Raw genomic sequence first — 13809 nt, forward strand, 5'->3', positions numbered from 1 at the left:
AAGGTCGACGATACTCTGAGGCGTCAGCTCTTCCCCAGTCGTATTTTGAGTGCCCCCTAACCTGAGGGGCTCATCTTCTGGCACTATATCAGACAGTGTTCTGTGGCCATCCATAAAGTTTTCACTGGCTAATTTTTGGAAGCAGATTGCCAGGTCTTTTTTCTAGTCTGTCTCAGTCTGGAAGCTCCAGTGAAACCTGTCCACCATGGGGAACCCTACTGGTATTTGAGATACCAGTGGCATAGCTTCCAGCATCATGACAACATACATGCCACCATAGTATGAAAAACTGACAGACGAGTGGCAGTAACTCAGCTGAAACTTGTTCAGTGTTACAGCAACCCGCAACCTCCACTGACAGACGGGGGGTGCCTGTGCTTGAGGTGCATTGGCTAGGAATCGAACCTGGGTCTCCCAAGTGGAAGGCAAGATTCCTACCACTGAATTCTCCCAGTGAACTTCAATTACTAATTGTTGTTGTTGGGTGCTGTCAATTCCAGCTCATAGCAACCCCACGTAACAGAGTAGAACTTCCCTATAGGGTTTTTGATTGTAATCTTTACAGGAGCAGATTGCCAGGTCTTTCTCCCGCAGATCCGCCGGGTGGATTCAAACGGTCAACCTTCCAGTTAGCAGCTAAGCGTTTAACCGAATTATTTCATTAGGGGTTACAAAATGATTTTCCAATTCAATAATTCCTTTCTCATTTGTTAACTGGAATTCTACCGTAAAAAACAACTTTTCCTCATCAATAGGACTATTTGGTAACCTTGAAATACAGTTCACACAGGAAAGGAGGAACAAATGCGTAGTTCTTTCCTTTGATTGCCAATTTCCAGAGGAGGGAGTTAGCTCTCTGATTCCTCCCATTGTATCCCGTGTGTTTCTCTTCCCCTCTCTTTCTCTTTAGTATCACTCTCCATGGCTATGTTTTTTATATTCAATGTTTCAAATGCATTCATTAATCCTTTTGACATTCATATTATCTATCTTAGGCCAGTGGGAGCTCTGGATCCTTTTGTTCTTACCCCATTCTTTGCTTCCTGGCACAAGGTGCCCTGGGCTGCTCAATATTTTCTGCCCCAGACCTGGAATCAGCTCTTCCTCCAAGGAGCTGGGTGCCAGGAGAGTGTGTTGGTGCTGAACTGTAGTTGCTTCTAGGCCTTTCTAGTGACAAGACAGGCTTGTTACTTATTTTCTTTTACACTTCTATCTTTTTTCCCTTGTTTTGAAAATACGGACTCCTAAAAACAGAAACCAACCACTGGCTGTCTGATCAATTCTGTCTGATAGCGACCCCATGTGTTGCAGAGTAGAACTGTGCTCCATAGTGTTTTCAAGGCTGTGACCTTCTGAAAGCAGATCACCAGGCCTTTCTTCTGAGGCACATCTGGGTGGGTTTGAACTGCCAACCTTTCAGTTAGTAGCTGAGCCATTTGCACTACCCAGGGGCTCCACTGACTCCTAATACATGCGGTATTCTACAATATACCATAAAATAGTTACAAGTGACAATACTAACATCACTATTAACAAGTACACTATCAAGTGAAATGTAAGATTTCTTTACATCTTTATTTGTCCTTAGGTAAAAACCAACTCTTGCAAGATTCTCCCCATACAAAAGATAGATAAATTATACTTCATCAAAATCTAAAACTTTTGTGCTTCAAAGGACTCTATCAAGAAAGTGAAAAGACAACTCACAGATAGGAGAAAATACTCGCAAATCTTCTAAGAGACTTGTATCCTAAACATATAAAAAAACCCTTAAAACTCAACAATAAGAAGACAACCCTATTAAAAAATGAACAAAGGATTTGGATAGACATTTCTCCAAAGAGGATCTAAAAATGGCCAATCAGCACCTGTAAAGATCTTCTAGCATTCGCCACCAGGAAAATGGAAAGCAAAACCACAATGAGATTCCACTTCACAACCACGAGGGTGGCTAAAATGAAAAAGCCAGACAATAACAAGTGTCGCCGTGGAGAAACTGGCACCTTCGTACATTGCTGGTGGGAATATAAAATGGTGCAGCAGAACGCAGAGTTAGCATGTTGGTGTTAGCTGCTGCCGAGTGGCTGTCGCCTCATGGTGATCCCATGAGTGTCAGAGCAGAACGGTGCTCCAGAGGGTTTTCAAGTCACCTCTGGGTGGGTCGATCTGCTAACCTTTTGGCTAATAGTCACCCACTTCACCAAGTGTGCCACCTGCAAACTCTTAAGAGTTACCATAAAAAAAACCAAACCCGTTGCCATCGAGTCATTTCTGACTCATAGCAACCCTATAGGACAGTGTAGAACAGCCCCATATGGTTTCCAAGAAGCGCCTGGTGGATTCAAAGTGCTGACCTTTTGGTTAGCAGCCTGCGCTCTTAACCACTGCGCCACCAGGGTTTCCTAGAGTTACCATATGATGCAGCAATTCCACTCACAGGCACGGTGAAACCTGTGAGAGCTGGAACTTGATGGGACGGCCTTGTTTTTCCAGCTCTCAATAGTTTTCCGCCTTTGACAGGGCGCAGTCTTAACCACTTTTCTATTACCAGTTTCAGCGGAGGATATTTGAATTTTCCTTCTCTGACAGGTTTCTGCCCTACCCAGGTTCTGCTTCAGCAGGGTTTACTGTCTATAACAACCCGCTGCCGTCGGGTGGATTCTGACTCATAGAGACCCTATAGGACAGAGTAGAATTGCCCCATAGTGTTTTCGAGGCTGTACATCTTTACAGAAACTGACTGCCACAGCTTTCTCCCGAGGCTGGTGGGATCATTAACCTTTTGGTTAGCAGCCAAGTGTTTTACCCACTGTGCCATCAGGGTATACGGTACATATCCAAGAGAAATGAAAACATATGGCCACACAAAAACTTGTCGCCAAAAGTTCATAGCAGCGTTATTCATAATAACCAAAAAGAGGAAGGAATCCAAATGCTCATCACCTTAAAAAAACAAAAAAACCCCACAAACGCTCATCACCTGACGAATGGATAAACAAAAGGGGGTAGATAATGGAATGTTACACAGCTATAAAAAGGAATGAAGAACTGATACATGTTACAACGTGGATGAACCTTGAAAACAGAACTCTAAGTGAAAAAAGCCTCACCCCAAAGGCCACATAGTGTATGATTCTATTTATATGAAACGACCAAACTAGATCCAGAATAGGCAAACCCATAGAGACAGAAAGTAGATTAGTGGTTGCCTGAGAGGGAAGGGAGAAGCGAGAGAAAGGCCTGGCAACCTGAAAATCAGCCAGTGAAAATTCCATGGGTCACAACAGTCGATCAGCAAGCTACGGTGGGGATGGCCCAGGACGGGGTCGTCATGAGCCCCCCGAGTCCACGGCAGCTAACAAGGCGGGGAGCGTTGGGGAGAATGAAGGGTGCCTGCTAATGGTTAAGACCTGGAGATCTGCTCCCATAAAGATTACAGCCTGGGAAACCCTCTGAGGCTGTTCTACTCCGTCCTACAGGATCGCTGAGTCGGAATGCACGGACCGCGTGGTGGCGCAGCTTGGTGAATATACTAGAAGACACTAAACTTTACACTTCCAAGCGGTGAATTTCGTGGTATATGAATTATATCGCAGTAAAAAAAAAATTCTCCCCACGCATTTGCCCCCTAGAGGTTCAAGAAGTCGAGACACTCTAGCACGCTCCTCCATTCTTTTATTTTTCGCACCAAGCCCCGGCTTTCGTCGGCTGCGCCCAAGTGCGCAGGCGTGTTTCCTGGCTCGGATGACTCCTCCCCCTACCTGCGATAGCCCCGCCTTCCTCCCCCAGGCACGTGGGCCCCAGGGACCGGCTGGGTCGCCAATCTGCGCCTGCGCCATGAGGCCCGGTTTGCGCAGGCGCGCGTCTCAGCCCCGCCCCAGCCCACAGGGCGGAGACCCCTGTTGGTCTGTTCTGGCTCGGTCGCGAGTTGCGCCGTTGTGGCTGCTCTTCGCCCTATTTTCTCCGGGCTCCCAAGCCGAGAACTTTTTTTGCGGAGTCCCGCAGGGCGTAGTCACCGAGTGTCGCTTGAGGGGGCCTCCCGGATATTCCCCGTCGAGCCATGTGCCCACTCCGTGGGGCCCAACGCGGCGCACCCAGGCTGCCTGGGCTTGTAAAACTGCCCCCAAGCGGGAAAGAGGGACGAGGGATTGTCAGGGCTTTAGAGCAGATAGGGGTCGGCAGACTTACTGACAAAGGCCACATGGTAAATATTCTATGCTTCGCAGGCCATGTGGTCTCTGTCATAACCACTCAACTCTGTGGGTAGCATAGAAGCAACCATGGACAATATGTGATCAAATGAGCGTGACTGTGTTCCAATAAAACTTTATGGACACTGAAATTTGTGACGTTCGTATGATTTTTCCGTCACAAAATATACTTCTTTTGATTTTTTCCTAACTGTTTAAAAATATAAGCACCCCTCTTGGCTCACCGGCTGTACAAAGCAAGCGACAAAGTTTGCCCACCCCTGCCTTTGACGTTGGTTTGGGATGGGGTGCCCCATTACCCTTCTATTTGTCAACGTCACGTGGCCCAAAGTACCCCAGGAAAGTTCCACAGTCACAAGGCTGAGAACTCTGCCGGAATTTGAAGACTGGGTGAGACAGGTTCTCCTGTCCCTCCCTCTCCAGTTTACCCATGTGGTTGTCCACCCTCCCGTGAAAGAGAGTGTGCCATGTTTCATTGAGCTAGTGTTGCTATAACAGAAATACAAGTGGGGGGCTTTAAAGAGGAGAAATTTATTTTCTTACAGTTCAGGTAGCTAGAAGTCAAAGTCGGCATTGGCTCTAGGTGTGGTCCTTGTTTATTCAGCGTTTAGTAGCTACTGGTGATCCTTGCCATTCCTGAGCTTGTAGATTCATCTGCCTCCGTCCTCACATGGCGTCTCTCCCTGTAAATGTGTCTCAGTGTCTGTTCTGTTCTGCTCTTTTCATAAGACACTACTTAGAAGTGATTAGATTTAGGATCCACCCTACTCTGTAGCATAACAAAAGAAAGCCCCTATTTTCAAACAGGGTCATAATTACAGACACAGGAATTAGGACATGAAGGCATATTTTGGTAGGATATAATTCAATCCATAATATTACCTGAGGACCAACAATTGTTTCATCTTTGCAAATTATTTTGTAATTCTGTGTATTTTATTTCAACTGATTGTGGGAAAACCTAGTTCTTTTGAATCAAGTCAGCCTTCTTACGGTTTCCAATTTCTACCACTAATTACAGCCTCTGTGATGAAGGTGATGCAGAGCTGAGCCACTGTCTGACCATAGGACTTCAGGACAGAATGGCAGCCGCAGTTACTTTACACTTGGCCTCTTACAACAGAACCTGCCCCTTCTCCCATCCGACGTTGCTATAACACAGCTACTCAGGAGCTGTACTCATGGAGGTACAATTGGCCTGTTAAACGCGGTATTTGTGAGTTTGCAGAGTGAGGTGTGAGGACAGGGTTTAGACCAGTGCTGTTCAGTAGAAATATGAGGGGAGCCATACGTGTAATTCTAAATTTTCTAGATGCCACATTTTAAAAAGTATAAAAAAGAAACAAGTCAAATTAATTTTAATTATATTTGATTTCACCGATACGACATCCTAAAACAGTATTCCAACATGTAAGCAATATGAAACAACTATTTAAAATTTTTTTTTGTTATTGTTAAGATATATATATATATATACACACAGCAAAACATACACCAGTTCAACAATTTCTACGTGTATAATTCAGTGACATGGATTATATTCTTCAAGTCGTGCAACAATTCTCACTCTCATTTTGCAAATTGTTCCTCCTCCATTAACATATGCTCACCGCCCCCTAAGCTTCCTTTCTAACCTTGCAAGTTGCTGTTGCCAATTTGTTCCCATATAGTTCTTTAAAAGAGCACAATGCTCAAGGCAGATGTTCTTTACTAATTAAGCTAAGATGTTGTTTGGTTAAAAGAAGACTTCAGGGGATATTTGTGGTTTAAAGTTTAAAGATTATTGTTGTTGTGTGCTGTTGAGTCAATTCTGACTCACAGTGACCCTAAAGGACAGGTTAGAACTACCCTACAGGGTTCCCTAGGCTGTAATCTTTAGGGGAGCAGATCTCCAGGTCTTTCTGCCTAGGAGGAGCTGGTGAGTTCCAACCACCAACCTTTCCATTAGCGGTGGAGCACTTAACCACTGCACCGCCAGGGTTCCTGATCTAAAGATTATCTCAGAGCAATAGTTTGGGGGTAGGGGGTTCTTCCAGCAATTTAAAACAATTATTAATGAGAAGTTTTTTTTCTGTCTTGTGTGTGTGTGTGTGTGTGTGTGTGTGTGTGTGAACTCTTTGAAACCTGGTGTGTATTTTACACTTATAGCACATCTGGCCTCAGACTAGCCACAGATTTAGACCAAATGAAACAGGGACTATGGGGCAAAGAACTGGGTGTGTGATTCCAGGAGGGAGGAGGAGGCCGCTCAGCTCCTAGTCCTGGGAAGCCTGGACTGAGTTGAGGTCTGTCAGGAAAGCTGCTGGAGGTGGCCCGCTGCTGCCTGCTGAGGCACCCCCCCGAGGCATGCCCCGCTCTCGGCCGCTGATGCACCCCCCCCACCAGGCATGCCCCGCTCTCGGCCGCTGATGCACCCCCCCACCAGGCATGACCCGCTGCCGGCCGCTAATGCGCCCCTCCAGACGTGCCCTAACTATGACACTCTGCTTCCTGCAGGCTAGAGGTGAGCAGATTGCTCAGGTATTGCTCAGTGCATTAAGACATCATCTGCACCTGAGCTGGTGTGACCTGAACTAGTCTGTAAGTGATGTTGCACTGGGGTCATTTGTGGTGGGTGGGGCAAGGTGAAGTTTTGGAACAGGAGGGCTAGCAATAAGGACCCAAAGTTGGTGGTGGGGCGTGTCCCCTCAGTTCTCATGTTAGGGACAGGAGTTAGAAGGGGAAAGATAACCCAATGGAAAGTAATAGAATTTTTTTTTTAAATTTTGCTTTAGGTAAAAGTTTACAGCTCAAGTTAATTTCTCATACAAAAATTTATACACATATATAGTTTTGTGATGTTGCAATCCCCACAATGTGACAGCACACTCCCCTTTTCCACCCTGGGTTCCCTGTGTCCATTCAGTCAGTTCCTGTCCCTTCCTGCCTTCTCATCCTGCCTCCGGACAGGAGCTGCCCATTTGGTCTCCTGTATCTAATTGAACTAAGAAGCACACTTCTCAAGTGTATTATTTTTTGTCTAGTCTAATATTTGCCTGAAGAGTGGGCTTCAGGAATGGTTTCAGTTCTAGGTTAACAGAACGTCGGGGGTCCATAATTTCAGGGGCTCCTCCAGTCTCAGACCATTAAGTCTGGTCTTTTTACATGAATTTGAGTTCTGCTCCGCACTTTTCTCCTGCTCCCTCAGGGACTCTCTGTTGTGTTCCCTGTCAGGGAGGTCACTGGTGGTAGCCGGGCACCATCTAGTTCTTCTGGTCTCAGGCTGATGGAGTCTCTGGTTTATGTGGTCCTTTAGTTTCTTGGGCTAATATTTTCCTTGTGTCTTTGGTTTTCTTCATTCTCCTTTGCCCCAAGTGGGATGGGACCAATTGATGCATCTTAGATGGCTGCTCGGTAGCTTTTAAGACTCCAGACGCCACTCACCAAAGGGGGATGCAGGATACTTTGAGGGACCCATAGCTCAGAATAAAAAACTCGTTGCCGTTGAGTCAATTCCAACTCATGGTGGCACAGTGGTTAAGAACTTGGCTGCTAACCAAAAGGTCGGCAGTTTGAATCTACCAGCCGCTTCTGGAAAACCCTGTGGGGCAATTCTACTGTCCTATAGGGTCACTGTGAGTTGGAATCAACTCAACGGCAACGGGTTTGGTTTCTAGCTCAAAACAGAGGAGAACTTCAGTCCGTAAGAGGGAGAAACAGGCAGCTTCATCATTTCAAGCTTTTAGATGGTAGACTTTTTGACTCCTCATTCAGGAGAGGTTTGTTTTTTACCGTTTGTTTCCCGCCATCCTTCCTGCCCTCCACCCCTCCGCGTACACTCTAAGCCTTACTCCAAAGAGGGACTTCCAACTCTCTCCACCTAGAACCTGAGGGGCCCCCACCTGCTGCTATTGCTGGGAATATATGACTAAGATTCGGGGCCAAGCAGCCCCACCTCTCCCCCTCCCTGACTGGCTTAATCAGAGAGGTGGGTAGAGGGTCTAGAACACCCTTTTCCCCCAAATCAAACAGGTGTTTTGCCTGGTGAAGACCTTCCCAGGCCCAACCACACCTGATTCTGTGGAGAAGTGGTGGCCGGCCACAGGGGGCAGCGTTTCTGTGTGCTTCTGTCCACCTCAGCCTCTTGAGACAACCCTGGGGTCCTCAGAGGCAGCTCTGGGCCTGGCTCCCCAGACACAGCAGCGGTGGCCCTGCACTCGGGAGTAAAACTGGGACGGGATCCACGCGCACAGACAGCAGTCACCAGGGCTTTCTGAGGACAAGGGTCAGATGGGGTCACCGAGAGGAAAAACACCCAGATCCAGATACTGTGCTCAGCCCACACAGTCACGGCAGGAACCCGGGGCCTGTGGCTCCGTGCCAGGAAAAAACCTGACAGGGCAAAGCAGTTCCACGGACAGACACAAGACACAGATGCTGTAGCTCGGAACAACAGAGCCGGAGCCGCTCTGGCTCATTTATTACAAAATAACAATTACAAATCTGGTGTAGAAACGCTCCCTGAGAGCCCCAGGACAACTGTAATGCCCCCCACCCCACCAGGCCCCTTGGACACGAGGGTCTCTCAGATGCGAAGGTCCCCAGCCAGCAGGGCAGCGTGCCGGGCAGCAGTGAGGGGCACGTAGGCTCCCGCAGCCTCGTCCAGAACGTAAAATGCGTCAGGCAGTGAGCTCGGGTCAAAGCCCTGACTTGCCATCCGGACCTTCTGCTGTTTGAAGGTCTCTGTGGTGGCCAGAGACTCCTGGGGACAGGGAGAGAGGGGCCCAAGGGAGCTGAAGGACAAGGTATTCTGCCCAATCCAGGGGTCAACCTCTGTAAAATGCCCCGAAGGGTGAGGGGCAGGTGGGGGGAAAAGGGACTCGAGGTCTGGGTTTAGGGGGGACAGGTGACAGGGAAGAGAGAGCCAGACTTGGAGGGGACAGAGAGAAAGAAGGGGGTGAAAAGCAGGAATGTGGGAAGGAACTGTGCTTCCTCTGCCCAGACTGTGTTCTGGGGGGGCCCTTGGTGGCTTGGGGGGTGGGAGCAGGACAGGCTGGTTACCTGGAGTCTTAGGAATCGAGGCCGGGCGTAAGGTGGCAAATTCTCAGAGACGTGGGCGTAGAGACGCACAAGGTCCAAAGAGTGGGGGGGTCGCAGCACCAGGGCTGCCATCCCAGCCTTTCCTTCATGCCCTGGTGGGTGTGGGAGGTGGGTGAGCCGCCCCATGGCTGACCACGGGGTGGTGGGGTGGGTGCCTCCCCACCCCCCACGCCTAGTCACCTGGCACAGAGACTCCATAGACGCTCACCTCCTGAAGACAATCCAGGGCCTCTAAGACCTCTGCCACCTCGGTTGTGGCTACATTTTCCCCCTTCCATCTGCCAGAGAGCAGAGATTCAAAAGTGTGAGTGCGGGTCAGGGCTTTATGAGTTGGATGGAGACAGACAGAGGTCAGGGGTGAGGCCAGAGACCAGGGTGCCAGCCTGTCATGGGGATTAAGGGTTTAGGAGGTCTGAGAAGGAGACATTAGATGAAGCTCTGGGTTGAAGTGGGACATTAGGAGCTGAGACCCCAGAGATCAGATGTCAAGGACAAGGAATCAGGAAGTCATGGACAGATACCTGAAAGTGTCTCCGGTACGGTCATGGAAGTGCAGAAAGCCTTGATCATCACAGACCAACAGGTCCCCAGTGTTGAAGAAAACATCCCCAGGCCGGAAAACATCCTCTAGCAGCTTTCCCCGGGCCAGCTCTGGGCCCCCAGCGTAGCCCAGGAATGGGGACTGCTGGCTCACTGGGGCCACCAGCAGCCCAGGCTCACCTGGCAGAGTCGCTGGGGTCAAGGGTGACTGCCCGCCTTGCCTAGAGCCTCCTGCCTCCCATCCTACCCCATCCCCCCATCCTCCTCTGCCAGCTGCACCACCCCCACCCGCCCCACCTGAGCACCAACCAGGAGATGTGGCCATACAGTGCCCCCGGGTGTCCCGAACTGGCTCCCCTGTGGTGATGTCACAGCGAATCAGAGAGAAGGGGAAGAGGCGCTGGGGAGGGGAGACCCAGGACTTGGTCATTTCAGTTGGCACAAGCCCCCCTGCCCCCAGCTTCCCGCTGTTCTACAGCTACTCTCACCTCCTTTTCTGCCCCTCACCTTGTAAAGCCAGGAGTCCCGTCCTATCGCACCCCGCTGTCCTGTGTAGTTGAAGGTGGCCACGTTGCCCTCGGTCATCCCATATGTCTCCAGCACCTGCAGAGGCCCGAAGCGCCGCACAAAACGCTCCCAGGTGTCCGGGCGCAGCCCACTGCCCACTGCCAGCCGGACCTTATGGCCATGCTCGGCCTTGCTCTGAGATGAGGGAGGAGGGGACAGGAGCTTCAGCACCAAGATGCCAGCTTTCCAAAGTAAGGTGCCGTTCCCCGTTCGCCAGTGTCCCCACCCCATGTAACCTGCTCCAGCTCAGGCCCCTCATCCCACCCGGCCACTTGCTTCTCCAGGCTGGGCTGTCTCAGGATCTCCTGTCAACTGCTGTCCCGCCCCGTGACCCATCTTCCTGCCTCAGGGGCTCTGTCCCCCATCTGTCCCACGCACCGGGGGCTGGTTGACAATGTATCGGCACAACTCCCCAATGTACTGGAACACTGTCACCCTGTGCCGTTGGCAGTCTTCCCAGAACTGACCGGCGGAGAACTTGGACTTCAGCACCACCGTGGCCCCTGCCAGAGAGGATCAGGGGAGGGGAGGAAGGTTAGGGGCCGCGGCGGAAGCCCGACCCCTCCTTCCCAGATAGCAGCCTCCACTGAGTGCAGGTCACACTTCCAGGAGGCCAAGTGGGCCCTCTGCTTTTCCCACCTGTGCCTTGGAGAGGTTAATGCCGTCTCCTTGCTCCCCACGCCCAGATGCCCCATCCTCCGCACACCCACCTCCAGCCCAGCCCTCTTCTCTCTTCCCGTCTTCCTGGACTGACAGAACCCTCTCCTCCCTCTGATCCTGGAGCTCTCTGAACTGTACGGCCTTCCCTAGCTGCTCAGTCTGCAGGTCTGTGCAGGCAGGCAATGCTCTTCCATTTTACCAGGAGCTCCTGGAGGGCAGAGCTCTGCCTCCTTCCTCCGGATTCCCTGCCCTGACGGGCTCGGGAAGCATGCCCAGGTAAGCACATAAATCCAAAACCCAAACCTGCTGCCATCGAGTCAATTTCCACTCATGGCGACCCTACAGGGCAGGGTAGAACTGCCCCATAGGGTTTCCAAGGAATGCCTGGTGGATTCGAACCGCCAGCCTTTTGGTTAGCAGCCATAGCACTTAACCGCTATGCCACCAGGGTTTGTCGGTAAGCACATAGTAGGCACTTAATAAATGTTTGCTGGAATAAACGTTTGCTGGAGGAATGCATGGGCGTGTGGTGGGATAAGGAGACTGACCAATGCCCAGGCAGCCCACGATGCCCAGCAGGGAGCCGGACATGTGGTAGAGCGGGAGCGCCAGGTAGATCACATCGTCCTGGTGGACACCGCACAGCTGGTAGAAGCCCTGGCACTGAAGAATCTTCATGTGACTGATGCGAGCAGCCTTGGGGAGGCCTGTGGGATGGCAGTAGGGGAGGTAGGGAGGGTCTAAGCCCCAGGCCCCACCTCCATCTCTGCTGCCTGCTCCGTTTCCCCCAGAAGCTGAGAACAAGCGAAGCAGGCTGTCCTGGAAACGTGGGCACTCAGGGGGAGGTGGAGAAGGTGACAGGGTTGGCCAGAGGGAGGATGTGGCCGCTGGGATCAGCATCCTCCCCGGGGGTTTCGGAGGGGTGGCCTGGCAGCTTAAGTCATACATCCTTGTCTTTCTCTGCCTGAGTTTCTGGGAAGTAAACACAGGAGTGTCCAGCCCTCACCCGTGGTGCCAGAGGTGAAGATGTACAGGCACGTGTCCATTATGTTCTCGGGGGCCGACAGGTACCCGGGCACCGGCCCATCCCCTTCAGCCGAGGCCGCAGCCAGCAGATCGCTGATTCCAGCAGGCGGTGGTACCGGGCCTGCGGCCCACAGGCGGAGCCCCATGGCTCTGAGGACCGGTAGGTCAGGTTCCAGGGACTCCAAGAGCTCTGCATCGGGTGGGAAACACAGCTCCGCGGCTCTGCCACTACCCAGAAGCTTTCCCTACCCCTTAACCCATTTCCCGGCACTCCTCTTAGACGAGGGGGAAATGTGCGGCCATCTCTTCCCGGATCTGAAACCTGAACCTCACTCCTTAGGAATCCTTGGGAGGAACCACAGACCCAGCCTCATCCCTTCGCAAACCTAGAATCCCGTTCCTGGACCCCAAGGAGATAGTTCCTCCTCCTTCTGGCCCCGTCCGTGAGCCCCCCCAGACACGCCCCTTTCGGTGACCGGCCCCACCCCAGTTAGTCGCCTGCGACAGCCTTACCTGGCGCCAGCACCAGCGCGCGCGCGCCGCAGCTGCGGAGGCAATGCAGGAGGGGGCCCCGGCGCAGGGCGGTGGGCACAAAGGCGGTGCGCAGGCCGGCCTTGGCCAGACCGAACCAGAGCCACAGGAACTCCGGGCTGGCGGGGAGGAGCAGCGCCACGGTCGCCCCGGGCTCCAGAGGGGCCGCGGCTCCTCCAACTTTGGGTGTCCCATCCCCTTCACACCCGGCCAGCGCCGCTCGGCTTCCGGCCGTGCCTCCTGCTCCCGGCGCCGCCCGCCCGCCTTCCCCGGCGGTCTCTGCGCCGCCGCCGCCCCCGGGTCCCTCGTCCCAGCCCCACGCGCGCAGGAAGGCGCGTGCAGCCCGGTTACTCTCACGCTCCGCCTCGGCGTAACTGAAGCGCCGCGCGCCGTGAATGAGAAAGGTGTGCGCGGGGCGCTCCCGGGCCAGCTGCGCGAGACGCCCAGCCAGGCTGCAGCCGCCCTCGGGGCTTTTCGGGTCGGCGGCAGCCGCGGCCAGGGCGCGAGCTCGAAGAGCCCGTTTGCACCGTAGGGCGCGCACGGTGAAGGCCACATCTCCCGCGAGCCAGCGCAGCTGCGGCCAGAGGTGCAGCTTCAGCAGGAGCAGCGGCAGCAAGAGAAGCAGGGGCAGCAGGAGGAGAGCGGCCATGGTGCCCTCGACTCGGCACCGTCCGCCTCCAGCCTCTCGCAGACACCCCAGATATTTTCTCCCGGAAACCCGGGGCCGCTCGTTCTTGCTCTTAGACCTCTTCTTCCCGGGAGCGCGCGTGCGCTGGCACACGCCCCTTCCCACCCCGGGCCCCCACCCCCAGTCCCCACGGGGCGGAGAGCAAAAGGCCCGGGAGGAGTGTGTTGGGGGCGGCTCCCGGCTCCCCGCCCACCCCACGACCTACGCCCCACCTTCTCTCCGTCTGGGGTCAAGTCCCTGCTTTTCAGGTTCTTTCCCGCTTGAGCCGCCTCAGGCATCGGGCCGAACTTTGGCGTCCTGGTCAGAGCCAGGGCGTTTGGATCGCAGTCCGTCTCTCGTCTTTCCATTTTCACCCGTGAAGGGGGGAATACCACTGCTCTCTCCCACGACAGACTGAGGAACTCGGCCCTCGGTCCGCAGGGGGCTGTGAGCCCCCACACGGTGGCCAGCCCCGTGCCCTCCCCCCGTGCGCCCCAGCAGCAGCCCCGCGCGCGGGATAGGTGGAGG

The 13809-nt window shown here is 52.9% G+C and overlaps 1 protein-coding gene across 1 annotated transcript; it reads right to left on the reverse strand.

Annotated features, from left to right (window-relative positions):
- Positions 1–8775: 8775 nt before the first annotated feature.
- SLC27A3 (solute carrier family 27 member 3) lies at positions 8776–13458 on the reverse strand. Its single transcript, XM_023742615.1, has 10 exons — positions 12597–13458; positions 12064–12273; positions 11606–11764; positions 10776–10900; positions 10338–10532; positions 10140–10230; positions 9812–10010; positions 9471–9568; positions 9252–9382; positions 8776–8952 (listed from the first exon to the last, which is right to left on the reverse strand). Exons 1-10 carry the CDS (start codon positions 13261–13263, stop codon positions 8776–8778), a joined length of 2052 nt encoding a protein of 683 aa, XP_023598383.1. The 5' UTR covers positions 13264–13458.
- Between the last annotated feature and the right edge of the window lie 351 nt (positions 13459–13809).

This window comes from Trichechus manatus, unplaced genomic scaffold, assembly GCF_000243295.1.
Source record: "Trichechus manatus latirostris isolate Lorelei unplaced genomic scaffold, TriManLat1.0 scaffold00213, whole genome shotgun sequence".
Classification (NCBI taxonomy): Eukaryota; Metazoa; Chordata; class Mammalia; order Sirenia; family Trichechidae; genus Trichechus; species Trichechus manatus.